The sequence below is a fragment of the Chelonia mydas genome, chromosome 2 (assembly GCF_015237465.2).
Source record: "Chelonia mydas isolate rCheMyd1 chromosome 2, rCheMyd1.pri.v2, whole genome shotgun sequence".
NCBI lineage: Eukaryota > Metazoa > Chordata > Testudines > Cheloniidae > Chelonia > Chelonia mydas.
This window is the reverse complement of record NC_057850.1, coordinates 66,252,158-66,276,133: the sequence shown is the minus strand read 5'-3', so window position 1 is coordinate 66,276,133 and position 23,976 is coordinate 66,252,158. Positions and strand designations below refer to the sequence as shown.

At 39.7% G+C, this 23,976-nt stretch overlaps 1 protein-coding gene across 7 annotated transcripts in view; it reads right to left on the bottom strand.

Annotated features, from left to right (window-relative positions):
• PLAG1 (PLAG1 zinc finger) overlaps positions 1–23,976 on the bottom strand; it is a 57,994-nt gene that overhangs the window by 6,230 nt on the left and 27,788 nt on the right. For 4 of the 7 annotated variants that reach the window (XM_037892589.2, XM_037892591.2, XM_037892593.2 and 1 more), the window contains 2 exons: positions 3,777–3,876; positions 484–842 (listed from right to left, as the gene is read on the bottom strand). In XM_037892589.2, coding sequence (XP_037748517.1) covers positions 484–725 — 242 coding nt within the window. In that variant the 5' untranslated portion in view covers positions 726–842; positions 3,777–3,876. Of the gene's footprint in view, positions 1–483; positions 843–3,776; positions 3,877–10,821; positions 10,896–23,976 lie in introns of all 7 variants that reach the window. The other 3 variants (XM_037892596.2, XM_037892595.2, XM_037892594.2) reach the window with 2 other exon arrangements.

Sequence of the window (23,976 nt, the reverse complement as noted above, 5' to 3'; positions counted from 1 at the left end):
TTTTTTTAATGGCAGCTAAATACTACACTAACGTTTCTTCACAACAGAATCTTTTTTAGCTGACAGCAGGACACTACAAAGATAGTTTGACAAATTTAAATATAGCAAAACATGAACATTACATTTAAATTGACACTTTAGTTTCTGATGGTTTTTAGCTACTGGAACAGGGATATGGGCAAGTATAAAAGTACTTGTGTAAATGTCCATAGCCAAAATTTTCTCAGTCCATACACTTTTCTTGTGGCAACTCCTTATACAAATGAAAATTCTAGTCTCATTTATAAAAACAAATTCAAAGACATTAGCTGGTAAACTTACTGTAACTTAGAATTCTAGAAACAAACCAATGTCTACTTTAATTAACATTTCCTCTCTGCAAATCAGCTGAAGAATGTGTACACAAACATATACTTTTACAAGGCTTAAAATGGCCAACATAAAATAGATAATATAATCTGAAAGATAAATAGAGTTTAATACCTTAGTAATTTGTACTTAGAAACAAAGGCCTTGGTGCAGTCTTGTTGTGTGCACTTGTAGGGCCTCTCTCCTGTGTGAGAGTATGAATGAACTTTTAATTTCTCAACACTGTTAAAGGCCTTGTCACACAGTTGGCAAGGAAAGTTTTTTCTTGGTTTGGTTTCACCACGCTTACGTTTCCCTGAAGGGACTTTCTGGGTATCTCTTACTTCTGACAAATCACCAGGAATGACAGTGGCCATCGCAGCCTAAACCAGGCCTTCTTGTTGGACACTTGGGAATTGCCCAACTCCACTAAATGATTTAGCTTTAGATGGCTTCTCAAGTTTCATGTGGTCGTAAAAGAAAGCAAAAGGGGACTGGAAAAAAAAATAAGAAACAACTAGTTTGTAACTAAACTTAATTTTGAAGTTTACTTGCTATGTGATGCTTCTGAATAAAACTTAATAAAATTAGGTTCAGCTGGTCTAATGTAATACCTGTTGGCTTCTTTATGCTATTTGTCACAATTCTTAAAATGCATTGCTCAGGATGAACAGATCCACATGTGCCCTGACACTACACCTTGTAACTTTTCCTTAGGGCACTGATGGAGAATAGCAGTATTTCAGAAAGATTACAGAAGGCATCAAAAATAACTTTACTCAAAACTATATAGATAAAGCTGACTTTTGGCAGCTGCAGATTTCGCAAGGGATTAAACTGTACTTGTGTATATATAAATAAAGTATACACAGTGTTCCAGTTAATGCCTAGTGAAATTTTCCTGTAACTGTATACTGTACTAAGTCAAAATTGATATGGATAAAGATATCTATAAATTAGGTTTTTTCAGCTCAACACTGGAAACAGCCATCCTCCCCAAACAATTCCTACATCATAAAATAGAGAAAATGTTGAAAGTTAGATTAGATCAAGATGGAAACACTTATTCATTCATTCTAGAAGGATCACAATCTATCTTGAGGTATTAAGATCTGTGAAATACATGAGAAACCCATTCAGGAGGAGACCTATCCCATTTAAATTGTCTGTTGGAAAGAGCAGTTCTGAATTCTTAATCTGGTAGTACATGGTAGTAACTGATCTTTGGTGATCGCACAGTACTTTACAATCTTTTATTGCCAAAAGTACTACAGCACTATTTTAAACATCAAAACTCAACTGCAATTTGAAATACCAAAGGATCTAGTGTGACATAGATCAGAAGCTAGATCTACAACAGCATGGTGAAAGGCAGTATGAGAGAAACAGAATGAATGTCAGAGTTCAATATAAAAGGTAGGCAGGATTTGAAGGAGTTGAATTTGGCATTTCTATCGCAATGAGTAATTTCCAGTCTTTGAAAACCCAATGCACACGTACCATCAGCTCAGGAAGTCTGGCTACGCCATTGTTCTAGATGCAGTTTTGCCACAGACACCAGAGGTCGATGTCAGTAGCCTGGAGCGGATGGCTTTGAAGTGCAGCTCTCGGTTGGCATTGGAGGGCACTATTCCCAAGCTTGCTGCCTCCTTCAATATCTCAGCTCCCTGCTGTGTGCTTCTGCATGCTTGTAGCTTAAAAGAAGCAGCTGTTGGGACAGGTGGGGAAGAGCAGCCAGGAGTCAGGCAAAGAGCACCAGGCAACAGCTGCTCCCAGCTAATGCCACCTCCCCTAGTGAACAAAATGAACTGTCCCTAGCTGGCAGTGAAGGAAGGATAGCTGGCTTCCAAGGCAGCCTGTCCCCTGGATCAGCTGTCCTCTCCTCCCCATTGCCGCTGGGCTTCTGTTTAGGGCACAGTGAGGTAGCAAACATTGCTCGGAAAAGGGACTTGAGAACAATCCCCAAGTGAAATGGGGTTTCAGCTTGAAGAGAAAAGCAGAAGGACCTTGCAAAAGTGTCCAAGACATACCACTTAGAGCTGGAGAGAGTGTGAAGGAAAGTCTCTCTCCTGTTGGTCAGGAGGAAAAGAGAGAAAGGGTCATCCTTAAAATGTGTGTTCATTTTATGTACATTTCAGATTGAATTTTACACCAAAAATGCACTGAGTGTGTCTGCATACGCCTCTTCTCTTAAAGGGTAAAAACATGAATTGACAGACCAAGAAGATATTATTCTATTTTTTAAATCTCATGATATTTTTGCTGTTATGCTTTTTTAATTTGAAGGATTAGCAACACTGCAACCTTAAACCATCAGACTGAAAGTTTATTATAAAGCTGTATCAGTGGTTAACTACAGCATTTTTTTTTAAGTTAACCAGTGATGGAAGAGAGGTTTCTTCAAGAATGGTGATTCTTCAAGAGTTGCCTCCATACATTCACACTCATGAGATGGGAGCATTGGGAACCAATTCCTAAGTACAAATGTACATAGGTCATCAAAGAAGCAGCTTAGTTTCAACCCTCCTCCCCTATCAAGTGATAAAATGAATCAGTCAATTGGAAACCTGAGGCCAAATTCTTCTTTACTTACATAAGGGTAAAAGCCCAGACCAATTTTTCCATGACTTAACTGAGTTATTTCTGATTTATACCGATATGAGAGGAGGATCTGGCCCAGCAACTTTAAAGTTAAGTTAAATTTGTGGACAAAAAGATTTACCAAAGTCCCTTTTAATCAGAATTTGAGAAATAAAATTAAACTAACTTCACTGCAATTCAAGTCACTGATCTTCTACATGTACTATATTTCTCCCCCCCCTTCAAAGCCTCCAGTTCTCTAATCTCTGTATCAAAAATAAATCACAGAATGCTGAAAAGGATCAAGCATATTAAGCAGAGTTAATAATGTTTAATTTCCCTATGATCCAAATGAATTAAGATGATTTTGAATTCATTGTGCCCAAAAACGTACTCAAATGTGCATTGTTAAAACAAATTAAGAGTGGATTTGACCCTATAATTATGATAGTGATTTGTTTAAAAATGTTGTTCTGATTGCTATTCCTAGGGTATTTTCAATAGTTAATGAAGAACTTCAGAATAATCTTTCAATATAAAAAAAAATTCCACTTTTCACTTGTGGATGTATAGACTGAGCAATGAAGACAAAGCTTAAAAACACTGATGCTCAAATATTACATTTTCTGAAGACCAGCTGAACGAATTTTATATGAGTAAAAACGCCTGTTTGTGACTCAACATATCACTTAAAATTCTCACTCTCATTGGTGCTTTCACAACTGTAGGATGAATGATGATATACACTATAAAAATTTACTCCACTACATACATCATACATTTTATACCATTTTAAAAGAAGTGCATACTTAAAAATGAATTATGGTAGCCTTTGTTTTAATGCACACCTGATGGTAGCCCAGTAAAGTCCTCAGATTTTGGTCTTAACCAGTTCCGCTGACTCTTCTTGGAGGAAACCAGAATCCAGTACTTCCCATTTTTGCTGGTCTGAAAAACAAGGAAGAAAGAATGAACTAGACTTTAGTGAAACCAAAATATTCAGAAAGGTTGAGGGGAGGGAAGAGGGATGAAAGGGGAGCAGGTGGTACAGGAAGGGAAAATTAAAGGGGTAGAGAAATAGCCCAGGTATAGAATGATCTAATGCGGATTAAAACTGAATGGATTTATTGCATAAGTATCATCAATTAATGACTAAAACTTACGTTAGTCCACTTATAGAACTTCAGTTAGTTCTGCATTTGGTAGTAACACATAAAAAGAAAAGGTTACATATCAGCAAAGGATTTCTCTAAAAAGTAAAAAACGACTATGTATGAATGATTTGGAAATTAAATAAATCCCTCAAATATTGGTCCCAGCCTTAAAGTCCTCACACAGTACTAATCTTAAAAAAAAAAACAAAAAAAAAAACACAAAACCAACTATCCAAGAAAGGACTTCTGAATGGGCCCAACATTGCAAGAACGTAACTCTTTGATCCTGCTTAAATTATACAGGAAATATCATCTGCTTAGAAGTTGAACTGCAAAGGGGGAAAAAAATTAACTCATTCCTCTTTTTTGCTTCTTTATGGTGTATATAAATAATCCATGCAATTTTTTTCCTAGGGATGTCAAGTGATTAAAAAAAGTTAATGGTGATTAAATGTGCAATTAAATGCACTGTTAAACAATAATAGAATACCATTTTATTAAATATTTTTGGATGTTTTCTACATTTTCAAAGATATTTATTTCAATTACAGCACAGAATATAAAGTGTATAGTGCTCACTTTATATTTATTTTTATTACAAATATTTGCACTGTAAAAAGCAAAAGAAATAGTATTTTTCAATTCATCTAATACAAGTATTGTAGTGCATTCTCTTTATCATGAAAGCTGAACTTACAAATGTAGAATTATGTACCAAAAAAAAAACTGCATTCAAAAATAAAACAACGTAAAACTTTAGCACCTATAAGTCCAATCATTCCTACTTCTTGTTCAGACAATCAAACAAGTTTGTCTACATTTGCAGAAGATAATGCTGCCTGCTTCTTTTTACACTGTCACCTGAAAGTGAGAACAGGCATTTGCATGGCACTGTTGTAGTCGGCATCGCAAGATATTTACATGCCAGATGTGCTAAAGATTCATGCCCCTTGATGCTTCCATTCCAGAGGATTGAAATCGATATATTTGAAAATGTAGAAAAACATTCAAAAATATTTAATAAATTTCTCTTGGTAGTCTATTGTTTAACAGTGAGCTTAATTTTTTTAATTGAGATTAATTTTTTTAGTTAATCGCATGAATTAACTGAGATTAATCGACAGCCCTAGTTTTTTCCCTTATAAATATCAAATCTCTCTTCCCGTTTCTTACTGCAAGGCTTCCTGAATGATGACGTATTACAAGCGTACTCAGTCCCTAACTATAAGGACGAGGTTTGAATCTCTCCATCTATTTTAGTTAAGTAGGTATAAAGCCCCATGTTTTCTGTGGCACGCTGGCCCTGAAAATTCTGTGACAGGAACCCCAGAATTATGTAGCAGTGTCTCATACCAAACCTTCTCCCTCTTTACTACCTTGTCCACTCCAGTACAGTATTATTTTGGTATCCAATTCAACTTCACACAACCCCAACTTCCACTGTGCTGCAGATTTTTGTATGGAAAATGCATAACTGCATTAAAAAGTACTTGGGGGAAGACTGAAGGTTACTGACACCTGGAAAGGAGTATTGGAGGCTTTTCATATCCAGGAAGGTGGGAGAAGCATTTTGGTACTGAAAAGGGCAGCTGAAATTTTCAGTACTAGGGAGGGAATACAGATCTTCTTTCCCACTCTTTCAGGCATAGGTAACTTTAAACGTGGGGAACAGGATTTAAATTCCTCATTTCCAATCCATGAAGACCTTTAAAACCAGCTACTCTAACTTTAGTACTACTCTACTCTGTCTCAGCATCTGATACTACCACCAATCAGGAAGAGAGTACATTAGATGGATATTTCTATTAAAATGATCAGCAGTGAAATAGATAACATTTAAGATAGCTTCCTCACTGAAGTGAACGGGGCAGCTCCCTGCTATCAGAGCTATTGTTTCAAGCGGTCTGAAGATAAAAGCAGATATAATTGCATAGATTTACAGAGAAAATACAATGCTCTTATGAAAGTTGTTGGTACACCCTCACCTTAAATATTGTGCTCAATTCTGGTTACCCATCTAAAAGAGTCCCAGCAGAAATAGATAGGGTTCAGATAATGGACAGGGATAGACAAAAATTATCAGAGGCATTCGAAGGACTACCACCCCAGGAGAAAGTGAGAAGACTATAACTGATTAATAAATAAGGACATGACCGATGTATTTAAAGTAGTGAATGGTATAAGTCAGGTGCGCTTATTTACCCACTCTCTAAAGAACAAGAACAAGGCAATGTTCCTCCAACACGAGGAATATTTTTAAACTAGGGCTGTAGATTAATCGCAGTTAACTCATGTGATTAACTCAAAAAACTTGATCGCGTTTAATCGCAGTTTTAATCGCACTGTTAAACAACAGAATACCAATTGAAATTTATTAAATATTTTGGATATTTTTCTACATTTTCAAATATATTGATTTCAATTACAACACAGAATACAAAGTGTAGAGTACTCACTTTATATTATTTTTATTAGAAATATTTGCACTGTAAAAATAACAAAAGAAATAGTATTTTTCAATTCACCTAATTCAAGTACCATAGTGCAATCTCTTTATCATGAAAGCTTTGATTCTAGATCACAGACAAGTTCATGGAGAAGAACAATTATGCTAAATATGAATAGTTGCAGAGACACATTGAAGTAAGGGCTTTCTCGGGGTGTTAAACAAAAACCCGATAATAAAATTAACTTCTCTCAAATTTATCAGATTTTACTTTCTTGGCACTGTGACGCTATAATTCTACTAGTTCTCCAATTATCCAAGAGAATCTTCCCAGGCAGACAAGACTTGAATTTCTAATATTTGTATTTAAAAAAAAAAAAAAAAAAAAAAGGGTACAAATCTCTGTTTGCCCTTTACGGGTAACTGTTAATTTGAAAACTAATTGCATTTTAAAAACATTTTAAAATGACTTGAACTCCAAAAATCTAGCCCAAGACAACTGAATTATTTGGCTGAAGAAACAGACAAGATTCCTCAGTAGGGCTTGCAGCCTAAAATTTTTATTTCCATAGGAATTTCAATTATGTTACAACAAATAATTAGTTTCACCACTTTTTAAAAATATGTATTTATTTTAATATAATTAGTGAGGGTTAGGTCTCCTGAATTTATGAAGGGATCTAAAGGAGAGGAAAGGAACTATCAGTTTGTAAACTAGACTTCAGCAGGGGAAAGATCCAGCAAACATTAATCAGAGGCATAATAAGGATGTAATTAATGATACAAATAATGGAATTATAGAGACAAGCCATATTTGAAATATTTTTAATGGTTTGAGGAACAAAAGGAACCATTAAAGAGGTTGACATATTTTATTTGAATGTCGGGATTCCTAGATATGCTATAAACTACAATACAAAAGAACCCTGCTTTTGTGGATTAAATACTAGTTTAAAAAAAAAAAAAAAAGATAGGTGAAACTGCGGTAAAATGGCAACATACATATGGGTTGGAGAAAAGAAAACAAAATCCAAGCACATGGGGAGGTGAGTGGTTTATGAAATTCATTGTAGAGCAATGAAAAGATCTGAGAGAAGAATGAAAATATATTCAATGATCCTAAGAAACAAAAACAGGAGAATGACCTGTAGATAGTGAGAGATCAAATTTATGCCTCCGGCAAACTACTTAATAGATAACATATTCCTCTTCCAATTAGGGAATAGATAAACATAGGTATCAAAGTAAAACAGAGAAAATCATTCTAGAATTGTATCAGGAAGTAGTGAGAGCATGTTAGCAAGTACATTACTGGATGCATAATTATGGTTGTGCTAGTGTTAGTATAATATAAAGTCAGAGAAAGTACAAAACACAGGGATTTTAGGATTTCATTAATTCATAATTACAGAATTTAAGCCTTTATTACTTGGCAAGATAGAGATTCACAGTAGACAGAAATAGGTTGAAGTGCACAAAATTTAGAAAGAATAGGAGCTGGGTCTCTTTCAAGCTAGTGACAAACATAAGTAGCAAGAGAGCACCTCTCTAATCTAAGGAAAAAGCAGGATTAAAAGTGTCAAGTAGAATGTTTTTTGTCCACAGAGTTGGTAACATGTAGCTTGGGCTTCCAAAGTTAGAACAGAAATAATCTTACAACTAGTAGTTAAGCAAGCATTTGGGAGAAAAAGCACAATACTGCTGTGGTACATCAGCCAATATATAAGAAAGGACTTATTTGCATGGGCTTCTTTGCCTCCAAAATCTTAAAGTTTTCTATCCTAGCCATAAAAGTATTGGCAAGTTTAAAAAAGGATATTAAGCTTGTTAAACTACAGAGCACCATTTTTTGAATATTAGAAAATAACTCATTTTTACACTATGTTATAGCAACATAACTATGAATACTAGCACAATGGTGTACATCACCTTTTCTGAACACAAAGAACAGAAACATTTTGCTATGTATATCTTAGTTAGTTTGTGGACATGTAAGAAATGAACTTACCAAACTTTACCATGATCTAATATGTTATTATTTAAAAAGTCATAATATTGAAATCTCTTGGTGTGCTTTCAATGTTTAAAATGGACCTAGATAATTTGAAATCTTCAGAGCTCAGTTTGGGTTACTAGATAGCCCAAATTATATACTGAATTTAAAACAATGAGTTGATTAGGGTAAACCAATCTGATCCCTGCAGCGTGTTGTGTGGTTTTGTTTGTTTGTTTCTAGGATTTCTCTGGCACCACATGGATGCTTTTCTGAGAACTTTGCAGACCATGGTGAAAACAATTTTAGAGCTGTAAACTGAACTACTGCCAATGTGCCTAAAGCCTGTATACAGGTAGATTTTTATATTTCAAGATCAAAATAAAAATAATTTGCACAAATTCATGTTTAATATGGTGGAATTCTCTAACAAAGGCAAAGAAACTCTTAGCTATTGCAGTAGCAAAATGTTATTTACATGTAGGAAAACGTCACTTTACATACAGAGCAAATGATAGGCAATGATGAATTTTGTATATGCATGAATTAACATAACCAAAGTGCACAGTAATAATATCAGAATCAAATTCATTTATGCAATTGATAATATCATTTTCCATTTATCTTGCACAAAGTGTAATACAATCTTCTCAAAATCTCTTCAGATTCTAATAGCCATAAGCTATTAATTTCAAAAGAAGTTTTATGTAACTGTATCTTTGAAGTTTACTGTTTAACAATTATAATTAGGTTGCAGGGCAAGGCAAAGTGCTATAATAGGTTAGTAATACATTTTCACTTCTTGTGAAGGGGATTCTATACTCCTGACCTGGTGCTGAATGCTTTCAGTAATCAGTAAAGTCAACTGACATTTTAGTTGTCAGGTTCTAGTCCATTGGTAGAAAGTGAAAATGAAATTGATGAATTCGTGCTAATCTTTCATTCATACACTTTACGGCATATGGCAACAGTGGGTTTTTTTTTTGCTTTGTTTTGTTTTTATTAAATAATTTAGCACAACTGACATGTCCATTCTAGAGGCACCCAGAGTTGGAATTGCATGGAAAATGCAGCTCCCAGACATGTCACTTCTCTCTGTTCATTTGAGCTGCATTCATACCATGTGCTGAAAAGTAGAACGTACCAACGAGTTTAGCAGTTTCACTTTGAAAGTCTGCTATGCAGGCAGCACAAAGGAATTGGCTGTGCTGGAAAAGCTAGCAGGATGCCAAAAGGCAGGGCCAGTTTTTAAGTAGCATGGTCTGAAAAATCAAGCATGGGACTTGGAATGAGAAAGTCTTGAATTCTAATTGCAACTCTGCCAATAATTCACCATGTGGGCAAGTCACGTCATCTTTCTGTCTCAATTTCTCGAGCTGTAAAATGGGGATAATATTTACCTTCCTGCCTAACAGGGACATTGTGAGGATTAGCTATTTAATGAGCTATTTAATATAAATGCTAACTAGTAGAATTGAACAGGGCAAGCACAGTACAATGCCCTACATGGGAGAGTTAGACAGACTGCTACAGAAAAAGTTCCCATAGATTTGGGACAACTGTACAACTCACAAGTGACCGAAATAACGCTATCAAACAGAAATTAGTTTTACATCACATGTATTGAATGTACATGATGCATATAAATACAACAGTCAAAAAAGTGTACTAAGGTCCCAGTTCTGCCCTATGTCAGATGGCAACTGAGTACCTCTCTGACTTCACTAAGGCTTGGTGTACACTTAAAACTTACGCTGACGTAGCTACAATGTGCAGAGGTGTGAAAAATCCACACCCCTGAGTACTGTAGCTATGCCCATTCCGAGTGCTGTAGGTATGCCAACACACAGCCTGGTGTAGACACAGCTAGGCTGATGGAAGAATGGTTCTGCTGACCTAGCTACTGGAACTTTGGAAAGTGGAGTTTCTACAGCAAGGGAAAAACCCCTTCCATTGCTGTAGTCTGCATCTACCCTAAGGGACTATGGCAGCATAGCTATGGCGCCGAAGCTGTGCCCCCACAGTGCAGACATGGCCTATGACTGCATGGGGTGCAAACTGGGGCAGGATTTGGAGAATAGCCTATTATAGCCTTGTATTTAAATTTGTTTTCTCACTGAAGCTATTCCCAGTAGAACACTGGGGTAGAAAGGGTGCATGCGTGCCTAAGTTTTTCAGTTGCTATGCAGCAGCAAATGTCCTAAAAACACTCCACTCTCCAAGAACCTGCTATTCTACCCGAAAAGGAAATAACTTTATAGAAAATTGATGATTTATATTAAAGAAAATTTTTCACTTACATTTATTCAAGATGGCCATTGCTACTACTGCTGGAGCTCTGATGCTGGCTGAGTATATCAAGTGACCCTATGAGCTAAAATACAGAAGCCTTAGGAGAGCATAACTAAAGATGCAGCACACTTAGGACAAACCCCCCTTGTCCTCCCCCGCCCCCCATTTTGAAAGAGTTCTCATGGCTTTTGTTGCTTTAAATCTCAAGTAATATTCAATTAATAGTTTAATTATTTTTTCTATTAAACTTTCGTGGTTTGAATGGGGATAAAAAAGGTAGGGTTTGTAAAGAGGATCAGGTTTCTGTTGCATGCAAAACTGCCTTTTAAAAGGTGAACAAACCACAAAGCTGGTATCAGAAAGCCTTTCTGGACTTGAAACAACTCAGAAAACAGTCAAATTTTGGCTCAATTCAGTCAAACACATAAGGAAACCACCATCCCTATTTTCAAGCAACCACCACCCTCTTTAGCTGCTAGTTATATCACCTGTGAACCCATTTTGAAGTTTGTGAAGAAACAAAACACAAGCTACCAGTTGCCCTAGTGCATCTGATGTGCGTGGGAATACTTAAGATACTGCACTGCTGTATTCAGAAGAGAAAACAAATGTGAGTTTAAAAAAAAGACAAATGAGGGATATTTTTCATGCAGCATTTCTTTCTTTGGGAAAAGCCTTCATCCCAGCATGCAACCTGAATAAACGAATTGTGCTATGGAAAAGGTATGTAGGAGGTGAAGGAAGTAGAATCACTCCCAGACTTTTGGATCCACTTCATGACTACTGTTGCAGATTGAGGGCTATAGTAGCCACAACTCCCTGCTGTGCTTCCTCTGTTCCACCAAGTTGGGAAGGGGGCTGGTGGAGGAATCCACATATATTAACAGATCCACTAGTCCCTGCCACAGCCCCACCTCCTAAATCCCTCCGTGACTGAGCACAGGGAGCCATCACTAAGATGTGCTGTGTGCATGGCACACAGTGGATGCTGGCTCCCTGCCCTTTCCTGAGGAGTTGCATCCAGTCTGCATCCTTGTTAGGAATCCATTCCTGCTGAAGCCTGAACCAGGAACCATGGGCTCCTAATGTGACACTGCTACCTATTTCAGCTATTACAAAATCTTCACTGTTCATCAGTAGCCATGGCACCGGTACCCACCTCAAAGTTTCCCACCACTTTAATGGCGAGTCAATGCAATATCCCCCAATCTTGAGTTGCAAAAGCCTATTTCCAATGCTAGAATCCACTTGTACATCCACTACTATTTGTTTTGATTTGGTTTATTTTGCTATTAGCTTTTATAACACAGCGATGAACACTGAAATTTTAACGCTTTTATATAAATCAAAGGTGTGCCTTCACCTGAAATACAGGGTGACTATAAATGCACACTATCTCCAACAGGCTCTAGCAGAAACAGAAGAGACTGAAAGCCAAGCAATGAGAATGAGGTGATGCATGGAAAAACGTTCATGTTAAGAGACTGAAAAGATCGGGACTGTTTATATTAGCTAGGAGACATGGTAATAGTTTACAAAATAATTAATGGTACAGAGAGGGTACTCACATCACCCTCTCTCATGCCAAAACCAAAGAGTCGCTCAATGAAATTTAAATTCAGCAAATTTAAAATAAAAACTTGTTCACACGAAACAAAATTAGCCTGTGAGTTTTATTACCACAAGATATCATTAAGATCAAAAGCTTAGCAGGATTAAAAAAAGACTGGACATTTACATAGATAACTAGACTCTCCAGAATTATAACAGCAAGGATTGTTTTAAAAACAAGTTTTTCAGAAGGGCAATAAACTCTCATGCTTCAGGGCATAAACCAAATAAATACGGGTAGGGAGGGAACTTTCCCTTGGGAAGGTTATCCCGTAACAGCCTATTGTAGGGTTTCTTGTATCTTCCTCTGAAGCATCTGGGACTGGCCACTATCAAGACAGGATGCTGGACTAGATGAAACACCAGTCTGAATTCCTGGGTCATATATCTACAAGCCAAATCGATGGAGTAATACCGTGTAAATGTATGCATGGAACTCCAAGTAGCAGCCTCGTATCTCCCTGGAGTCTCTTTTGAGACATGCAGTTGAATCTGCCTTGGATATAGTTGAATATGTTTTAAGACCTCAGGCACTGGGATACCTGCCAGATGACAACAAAGATGTATACATAATCTCATCTATTTAATCTTTCAGTGGAAACTCTCTGCCCTCTAGATGTATCCCTGTAGGCTGTGAACAGCGCACGTGTTTTACAGAAGACTTACTCCTGTCCAAGTAATAACTGAGAACTCTTCTAGCATCCGAACAATGCAAACTACCGTCTTCCAAAATTGAATGAAGACTGGTGAAAATATAGATAAATTACTTACTAAAAACACTTGGAGTTGCACAGAACCATCTTATCCTTATGGAACAGTTGGGGGGAGGGGAGTGAAGGGGAGGGCATGAGAGCTTGGATCATGCACACTCTTCATGCTTATGTGATAACTATCAAGAATGCAGCCTTTTTTAAGCAACTGTAATGAAATGAATATAGGAAATGGCAAACTGAATTAGACCAGTGGTCCACTTAGACCCATATCCTGGCCAACAGTGACCAGTACCAAGGAAGGAAGGCATAAGAAATTCTTGAGTGGACAACTGTGGGACAATACATAATGAAGTGATAATGTTTTCGCAGATAATAAAATTGATTAAGATTAGAGAATACTGTGAAGAAATGCAGAGGAACTTAAGAAAATTAACTGAATAGGTGGCAAGATGGCAGATGAAATTCAGTGTTGATAAAATGCAAAGAAAGAAATAATCTGAACTATTCTCATACCCATTGAGGAGTTCTATATTAACTTTAGCCAGTCAGAGGAAAAAACTCCAGGGTGCCATTGTGGACAGATCAGTTAAAACATATGCTCAATATTCAGTGGCAGCTAGAAGAACAATTTATGTTAAAAGGTATGAAGATTGTGAACAAAATAAGTCTATACAGAAATCTATAAATGCAGCCTTGCTTGTGATACTATCCAGTTATGGTTACTCCATCTCAAAAAGAAACATCAGAAATAGAAGAGGTCCAGAAACAAGCAATGACAGAAGAATACACAGATTTCTGGATAAAATATTCTCCATCAGCACTGCATTTCTGCCCCACACAGGTCTACCTAGCTACTAAAACCACCTAGAAAATTAATACAGAATACTTTTGTCCTGAATCAAAGAAAAAATTTAAGCCTAGAAGTACATACCCTCTTCTCCTTCAATCATAGATACGGTACCATTACCACAACTATCATACACACGTTACAGACTACACATTGCAAACTTAATTCTGTCCCCTACAGATACCAATCTTTAATCCAGTTAAGTTCCTTTCACCAACACAACCAATTACCACACGAAACATCCATAACTATTGTGGAAAAAAACAATCTTATAAAGGGCTGCATGCAAAAGAGAGGCAGAGATAAGGTTGCAACAAAGCCTGTTGCCAACTCTGTCCACATATCTATTCAAGGGACACCATCATAGGACCTAATCACATCAGCCACACCATCAGAGGCTTGTTCACCTGCACATCTACCAATGTGATATATACCATCATGTGCCAGCAATACCACTCTGCAATGTACATTGGCCAAACCGGTCAGTCTCTATGCAAAAGAATAAATGGACACAAATCAGACGTCAAGAATTATAACATTCAAAAACCAGTCGGAGAACACTTCAACCTCTCTGGTCACTCAATTACAGACCTAAAAGTCAAAATACTCCAACAAAAAAACTTCAAAAACAGACTCCAATGAAAAACTGCAGAATTGGAATTAATTTGCAAACTGGACACCATTAAATTAGGCTTGAATAAAGACTGGGAGTGGATGGGTCATCACACAAAGTAAAACTATTTCCCCATGCTAATTTTTCCCCTACTGTTACTCGCACCTTTTTGTCAACTGTTGGAAACGGGCCACCCTGATTATCACTACAAAACGTTTCTTTCTCCTGCTGATACTAGCCCACCTTAATTGATTAGTCTCATTATAGTTGGTATGGCAACATCCATTTTTTCATGTTCTCTGTGTATAACTATCTTCCTTCTGTATTTTCCACTGCATGCATCCGATGAAGTGGGTTTTAGCCCACGAAAGCTTATGCCCAAATAAATTTGTTAGTCTCTAAGGTGCCACAAGTACTCCTCATTCTTGTTATCAGAAGGAAATGGAATAGAAAGTTCAGTGTTTATAGGAGGAAAAGAAACAGGTCTGACGATCTCAAGGTTGCCTTTCTGAACGGTTTGTCTTCTCATTGTACATATGGGCCCTCAAATGGAAGGCCCTTCAGAGAGGCCTCTCTCTTAAATGGGACCCCAGAACCCATCAGTCACAAATACAGTCCCATGGTTATAGTAGCGGTCACTAAAAATCTAGGAGCTGCATCCAACACATTGTAAAGCCCTTACAGTGCATATTTTGTGACTTATCAGCCTTCAGCAACTTTAGTCATTGCCTCTCTCCTGGCCTCTTTAGAAAGGTGCTCCACCAATTACAGGAATTTATCCCAGGGCAATAAGTTATATTTGGCCAATTACCCCTGCTAATTAGCTACATGAGGAGAGGAATAGAACAAATCAAGTCTTTTTTCCATCCCAGAAAATCAAAATATATGGCATATCTGTTCTTAAGACGCAGGGATGCCAATGAAAGTTCATGGCAAACTGATGCATCAGGCACAACCAGGGATCTAAGTATAGGATGTGAATGGCATATTCAAAGCCCCACTCAGGGATAGAATAGATAAGGTCTGTCCTCTTGGAAGTAGATATGACTTCAGCAAAATTTAGCCAAAAACACTCTGCAGGTTCTAAGATGCTTCCGTTATTTGGAATGGCCACCTGCCTAAATTGTCCTAGGTTACTGTGAGACTCTAGATCAAGCACCTTTGAAAGCTGTCCCAAGATCTCCTCCTTGAAGCTTCTGATAGCCTCAGGTGGAGAAGTTACACCTCATCCTGGATGGTAAAGGTGGTGAACCCTCCGAAGTCTCTTGCATTGCACCACTCTCATCTTCAGAATCCCATAAATCTGATCAGAGCCTAGGGAAGAAAACACCTGGAAAGACATCTGGTGGAAGGCACCTCTTTCAGTGATAAGAAACTGGCTGAAGTCTCTTTTGTGATGTCTCAGGAGGCCATTGTCTTAGCTTTTGACCTCAGGATTATTGTGCTCACATTGACCAATATGGACAGCATTCCCTGTTGATAAGGGAGATGAAAAACAGAGACCCCCACCCCTACCCCCGGGTCAGAAGATTGCTAGGCAGTTACGTGGGTCTGTTGCAAGGCCAGAATACAGACCATCATCCTGACCAGAGAGAGCAAGTCAGGAGGCATAAGCTACACCTGGCATCTCCAGGTAGTAAAGGACCCTAGAACAGTGGTTCCCAAACTTGTTCTGCCACTTGTGCAGGGAAAGCCCCTGGCCGGCTGGGCCGGTCTGTTTATCTGCCACGTCCGCAGATTCGGCTGATCGCGGTGCCCAGTGGCTGCAGTTCACTGCTCCAGGCCAATATGAAGCTGCTGGAAGTGGCGCAGGCTGAGGGATGTACTGGCAGCTGCTTCCACTGACCTGGAGCAGCGAACTGCGGCCACTGGGAGCCGCAATCGGCCAAATCTGCGGACGCGGCATGTAAACAAACTGGCCCGACCCGCCAGGGGCTTTCCCTGCATAAGCAGCGGAACAAGTTGGGGAACCACTGCCCTAGAAAGATCTTCAGTGTCTATCACCCAGGCTGTTCTTGACACAAAATCTAGTCTTCCTTCAGAAGACGGTCCACAGTCAAATCCACAGTCAAGATTGCAGAAGGTTCCCTGTTCAGAGTAACAGAAGATGAGGAAGATAAGAGCCAGATACATTATATTAAGGAGAGTGTTGCTCCACCGTCTCTAGGACAAGACCAGAAGGAAATATCAATGCCAAAGAAGCCAATACTGAAGGCTGACACCTAGGCCTCAAGAATGGTTGAGGCCAAGGAGAGCAATACCGTGACATCTCCCACACTAATGGATTGGTTTGGGTTTTTTTATACCGTGGCACAATTCAGCACTGACAGATATGGCACAGATGATCACTGGATCCTCTGTTCTCAGAATGGCAACAAAGCCAAAGAGGCTGATTCCACATCCTATGTTATAGCTCTCTATGCAAAAGTCCATGCTGAGGCAGCCTCAGTACAGACCTCCTGATCACCAGTATTGGACTTCAGCACGAAGCTGCTCATCATCAACTCACCTCTCCACCTCAACTGCTATCTAGACATCAAGAAATCCCTTTGCACTGACTTCACCAATCAGCACTACAGCTAGCCAACTAGGACTTAGGCCACATCTACACTACAAACTTACATGGGTATAACGACGTCTCTCAGGAGTGCGAAAAATCCACACCTCTGAGCAATGCAGTTATACCAATCTAACCCCTGGTGTAAACAGTACTCTGTTGACGGGAGAGCATCTCCCATCAACATAGCTACGGCCTCTTGGGGAGGTGGATTAAAGTATGCCGATGGGAGAACCTCTCCCGCTGGCATAACAGCATCTTCATTGAAGTGCTGCAGCTGTACTGCGTTTTAAGCAGCATTTTAAGTGTAGACCTGCCCTTAGACTCTTCAGAATCCCTTTATGTTGATCACATCAAGGACTTAGCACTGGACTGGAATGAAGGAGTCTTTAAAGTTTCCTCAAACAAGGGCTTTTGAGGCACCTATATTTGGGGAGTTGTAAGGACCTATAGCAGGGGTCTCAAAGTCCCGGGCCACGGGCCATCTGCGGCCGGAGAACCTCCCCACTGCAGCCCGCAGAAACTTTTAAAAAGTTTTTTCATCCGGCCCTCGAGGTTGCCAGCCAAAGTGGGGGTCGGAGGGGAGCGGGCAGGAGAGATGCATGTGCCCCTCCCCCCAATGTTGCTCCTTCCTGCCGCTCCTGGGACACTCCCAGGGGTTGTACTTGGCAACGTGTCATTCACCTCAGGCAGCTCGGCTCCCTTCAAGCAGTTCCCTATCCCTCCTGTTGCCGGCAGAGGAGAGACCCATGCAGCCATGCTGCCTGCTGCAGCGCCGCCCCGCACAGCTCCCATTGGCTGGGAGAGAGGGACAGAGGTACCATCTCCAGTTGCTGGGCAGAGTCAGCCATGGAGGCAGCGTCACTAGTCACCGGGCAGAGTCAGCTGGGGCGGCATGAGGCCAAGGGAGTGAGGGAAAAGGGTGGGAAACGAAACAGGCTGGGAGGTGGTGTGAACACCATCGTCAGTGACATTATTGGCCTGATGGGAGGATTTGAGGACTGGCACTGACCCTAAGGTAAATTGAGTTTGAGACCCCTGACCTATAGGGATTATATCCCTCACCACAACAGATCAAGCACTGGATTGGTTCACCTGTCACCAACATTATAGCTTCATATGATGCACTGATCTTAGCAGCGGACATCCCAGCTGCTGAGAGCTAACCAACAGGGCCAAACTAAGTCCACATCCGCACAAAAAGTGTATGTTGTCTAAAATAAAAAACAACAAAACCACAAACCACCTACATCAAATGCTATGCCTAGAAAACCTAAGAGATGCCTAAAAGATAAAGCAATGGACAGTCCTCAGTTCCAGCTTGCTGCTCCTAAGGCTGTAAGAAAGGACCAAAAACTTCCAAGCTTCTACACCAAAGGCAGGCAACTACAGAGCATGGATCTCAATAAAGGGAATTCTCAAAGGCATTACGCTTTCATTTAAAAAAAATATCTAGTTGAAGAAAACCTTCCAAAACATGAACCAAATGTAAAAAGATGCAGTAGTGTCTTCTTCAGTCTGCAGACAAATTAGGTCAGTGCCCTTACTGCTGCTCATAGTCTAGCCAAGTAGCAGCAATGGAATGAAATTAACAACTCTGGTCAGTTTCACAGCTGTTACAGAAAGCCTAGGTGTTAGTGAAACTATCAGTCACTTCAATTTCATGTTGCTTCTGCAAACCACAGCAGATGTGCTAGAGTTATTCACAGAGGAAGAAGACCCAAAAACAGAGGCTGGGGAAGAGGAAGAATTCCCTATAGCAGCTAGAAGTGTACAGCAAGTGGAGAAAAGGGAGAAAGGTCCTTGTTCCTTCCAGGAGCCAAAGGGATGGGTGATGTTTGGAGTTGGTCAAATATCTAGTAACCAGAGTATAGAAGAGACGGAGCTCCCAGGCAAGAACCAGGGACAGCACGTTGTTAAAAAGCCAGCACTTTCTCCATTCACAAAAAACATGGTAGCAGAGAAGGGAGTCAGGGAGCTCACCAGTTATAATTCCTGAACTTCACTGATCCTGAAAACCACCACCTAATACTCCCTATCTTTTCTATCTACTTAAAAGAAAAATATTTTTCAAACTTCTAGTTTATCATATTCATAGTTATGACATCAACCAAGTAAAATTATACTTCATAATCTACAGATGATTAGGACTCTAAATACAAAAAAGCTAAGTTCTCAAAAATAAACACCTCGAGGCTAAACGTTACTAAAGTCTCAGCCTGATGATGGTAATCTGCTAATCAGTACACATCTTTCTCAAACTGACAAAGTCTCACTGAAATAAATACAAAAAATTCAGAAATTAAGACATTTAGAACTGCTTATTTACAACACTCAAACAATATCCAACACGAGCAAAGGCATAATGAACAATCTGAAAAAGAAATATTTTTAGTTAAAAAACCCAAAGGTTAACAAAAAAGTTACCTACCACAAAAATCTTGTAAAGACCCACTTTGTTCTACAACAGAGCCTTTATCCATAATTACAAACCTATTTGCATTGTCTCTGATTCAAGACAAACATTTTTGCATGATAATTTAAAAAAAAAAACAGAACTATTGTTTTTAAAATTAGCCTAAAGCTGGAAATAAAACTGAAGCTTTACAGCCAAAAGACACAAATTCCTGACTTAAGCAATGAAAGATTTTTTACACTGAGAATATGTAATTTAGTTATGCCTGGAAAATGTTTTATTTCCTATTTGTGCCGATAGGCTGCAGATAGTTTTTCTGAAGAAACATCATTCGAAATGAACATCAACTGAAAACTTTTATCTATCTTAATACACCTTTGAAAATCAATATATTAACATTTTAACCTTATGTTTCTAAAATGAAAGGGACACAGTGTCAAATGCAACGCTCAGAATTGTTCATTTAACACCTTGATCTCACTGGACATTTCACTGCCAAATGGAAGCAATCCACTAACAGCATCCTCATGCAAACTGATGTGCCATACTGGGAAGAAATCTGCTGGTAACCTCCTCACAAGCTTTGTGATAGCGAAAAAGTGAAGGTGCTCTGCAGGGGTGTGGATGACTGTCATTGGAAGCTTTTCTCATGCCAGAGGGTGTGATGAGAAGAATGCACTCCACTGGTGGTCTCCACACATATTAGGGCTGCAGGAGATGGGAATGGGTAGTTGGCAGTCTTCCCAAGTGAAGTGGACTAACAGTAGCCAGCCTGAGGTGCATGAAATGGATGGCAAAGGGATTCAACATGTGGCCATCTCAGACACCAATATTATCAAACCATATTAGGTCCCAAAATTCAAAGAAAACGGTTTTGATTTTTAAAAATTTCCTATTATAAGACAACCCAGTCTTTAATCAATCCAATAAAGCACAGTGGTGTGAAATGCACTGTACTTCATCTTGGCTCCTAAGCGGATTGATAAGCCCTAACAAAATGGCTTGTTAACAAACCTTAACTAAAAGCAGGACAATAATTCTTTCCTGTCTTACACAGGATTTCACTCAGTAATATTGATTCCATCTGCCACAGGCTCAGAAATATTAACCCATTCTACTATAAGCTTATTAAGGTTGCCTGGCACTTCCCATTATAAGACCCTATTTTCAGTTTCTTATAATTGGGAAACTATACGGTTGAAATCTTCCAAAAAATTAAGCCTGAGGCATACACCCAGCATGGCCAATTTCAGCCAAAACAGTTCAGCCATTTCCAAGAACAAGGCTATGAAAAAAAATGTTAAAAAATTCTGGTGCCTTTTCTTTGACATGCTCTTAGCGTACCTATACTTTGGTGTAGGAACTTGAAATTTGACAGGGCGTGGTCTTTTCACCAGTGATGTAACGTGATACCACCCCCTGGAAATATGCCCAATTTGATCTAGTTATAAGCCTTTCAAAAGTTACAGTTCGCCGACGCTCAGTAGAGACTCCTTAGATTTTAAGATCTGAGTTCCCTGAAGATTCTGTCTGCCCTCAGTATGTTCCAGCCTGGGGATGAGCAGGACTTTCCCTGCAATTGCAGGTGTCTGCTATAGGTAGGGTCCTACCAAATTCACGGCCCATTTTGGTCAATTTCACGGTCATAGGATTTAAAATATCATTAATTTCAAGATTTCAGCTATTTAAATCTGAGATTTCATGGTGTTGTAATTAGAGGGGTCCTGACCCAAAAAGGAGTTGTGGGGAGGTGGTAAGGTTTTTTTGGGGGGAGGGGGGTGCTTGGCGGTACTGCTACTCTTACTTCTGTGCTGCTGTTGGCGACGGCTCTGCCTTCAGAACTGGGCAGCTAGAAAGTGGTGGCTGCTGGATGGGAACCCAGCTCTGAAGGCAGGGCCACTGCCAGCAGCAGCGCAGAAGTAAGGATGGATTAGTATGGTATTGCCACCCTTACTTCTGTACTGCTGCTGGAGGGGCGCTGCCTTCAGAGCTGGGTGCCAGGACAACAGCCGCCGCTCTCCAGCCACCCAGCTCTGAAAGTAGTGCAGAAGTAAGGGTGGCAATACCACGACCCCCCGCCCCCAAAATAACCTGGTGACCCCCCTGCAACTCCCTTTTGGGTCAATACCCCCAATTTGAGAAAAGCTGGTCTCCCCCCGTGAAATCTGTATAATATAAGGTAAAAGCACACATGGCCAGATTTCACGGGGGGGGACGGGGGACACCAGATTTCATGGTTCGTGACATGTTTTTCATGGCCGTGAATTTAGTAGGGCCCTAGCTATGGGTCCTCCCTGTGGGTCTGGGGACAGAATAGGCCCACTGCTCCTCCTGCATGTCGTAAGAGGAGACTAACAGGGATGGGCTCTGCCAGGTTAGAAATTTGCCCAAGACATACCATATGACGAGCAAGTCAACGATGTTCCTACCGGATTGATAGCAGCCCAGGTTAATAATGACCCCGCCATCCATCTCCCGCCAGGGTAGATGTTACAAGTATACTACTGGTGTAACCCCAACAAAGAGGATCCACGGAAGAGATAACATCACCATAGCCACATGGAATGTAAGGACATTGAGACAAATAGGGAGGTTCAAAGAACTCATGTACGAAATGGAACAATACACCTGGCACCTCCTAGGAATCTCTGAGGTCAGATGGAAGAACTATGGAGAGGTACTAATGGAAGTACCTTTCCTCTATTACAGTGAAAAGGACAAACATGTCAACGGTGTAGGATTTCTTGTGCATAAAGATATCAAGAATTCAGTATTAAGATGCCGCCCAATGTCCAGCAGGTTTATTTCCATCCGTCTAAAGGCAGTACCATTTAATATCACAGTGGTACAAGTCAACGCCCCTACAACAGACTACGACGATGAGCAAATTGAAAGATTTTTACAATCAGCTCCAAGACATCATCGATAAGGTACACAAGATATCCTAATTGTACAAGGAGATTGGAATGCTAACGTGGGTACTGATGCATAGGCAGACTGGTGAGATTATTGTGGCCCTTTCTGTAATACGGTAACCAATGAGAGAGGATTGAGACTTTGAGTTTACCAGCTATAACAATCTGGTTCTTGCAAACACATTAGGAGCATATAAAGCATCCAGACAATCAACATGGCACACACCTAATGATTTCATTCTGGGATTAACAGAGCTAAAACAAGGAGCTTTCCCAGTGCTGATATTGGAAGTGATCATGACCTTGTGAAGCTAAAGTTTTGGCTGCAGCTAAGGCAAACTGTCAGGCCAAAGTTCACCAGAACCAAGTTGGATTTAGAAAGACTCAGAGACCGAAACATTGCAGAGTCATTCCAAGCAATGATCAGGGGAAAATTTGCCCCGCTGCTTGCTCTAGAGGAAGACGTAGAAACAATGACCAACAATTTCAACCCTGTAATAAAGGAGGCAGCAATGGACATAGTTGGGAAACGTCGTAAGACAACGAAACCATGGGTCACAAATGAAATACTACAAACGTGTGACATTAGAAGAGAACTTGAGACAAGAACAGCAATGAGGGAGCTGATAAATACAGAGCGATTGGCAGAAAGATCAAGAAAGGAATGAAGGTGGCCAAGGAGATATGGATTGAAAAATCATGCTCTAAAATTGAAGAGTGTATTAATAATAAAAATAGCAAACAAGCCTTCCATACCGTAAAATATCTGACGAAGGAAAGATGGACCAAAGCTAATTCAATTCAAGACAAAGAAGGAAACAGTCTTACAGAAGAAAGGGACATCATCAATAGGTGGACAAAACTACTCCTCTGCTCTGTACAACCACTAGACAAATGGAGATCCTAGTGTCTTAGCCCAGATTCAACAGAGGAGGATGACTTTCCAATACTACATGAAGAAGTGGAGACAGTTGTGAAATCACTCACGAATGGAAAGGCTACAGGTACTGACAACATCCCAGCCGAACTGATGAAATTCGGAGGAGAAATAGTAATAGATGTACTCACCAAGATCTGCAACAAGATCTGGCGGACTGGTGAGTGGCCCTCCATGTGGCCACAGTCACTCATCATCACTCTGCCAAAGAAAGGCAATCTGCAATTATGTCAAAATTACCGGACCATAAGCTTAATTAGCCATCCCAGCAAAGTGATATTGAAAGTCATATTGAACAGACTGAAGCCACAAGCAGAGACTATCATTGCTGAAGAACACGCTGGCTTTCATGTTGGAAGAAGTACCACAGAACAGATTTTCAACCTTCGTGTTCTATGTGAGAAGTACTTACAACACCAGCAGGACATCTACTACGTTTTGTTGACTTCAAGAAGGCATTTGACAGAGTATGGCGCAAACCTCTCTGGGCAACCGTGAAGAAGTAAATGTTGGTCGTAAGCTTATTCTTACCATTAAACAACTGTATGCCAAGG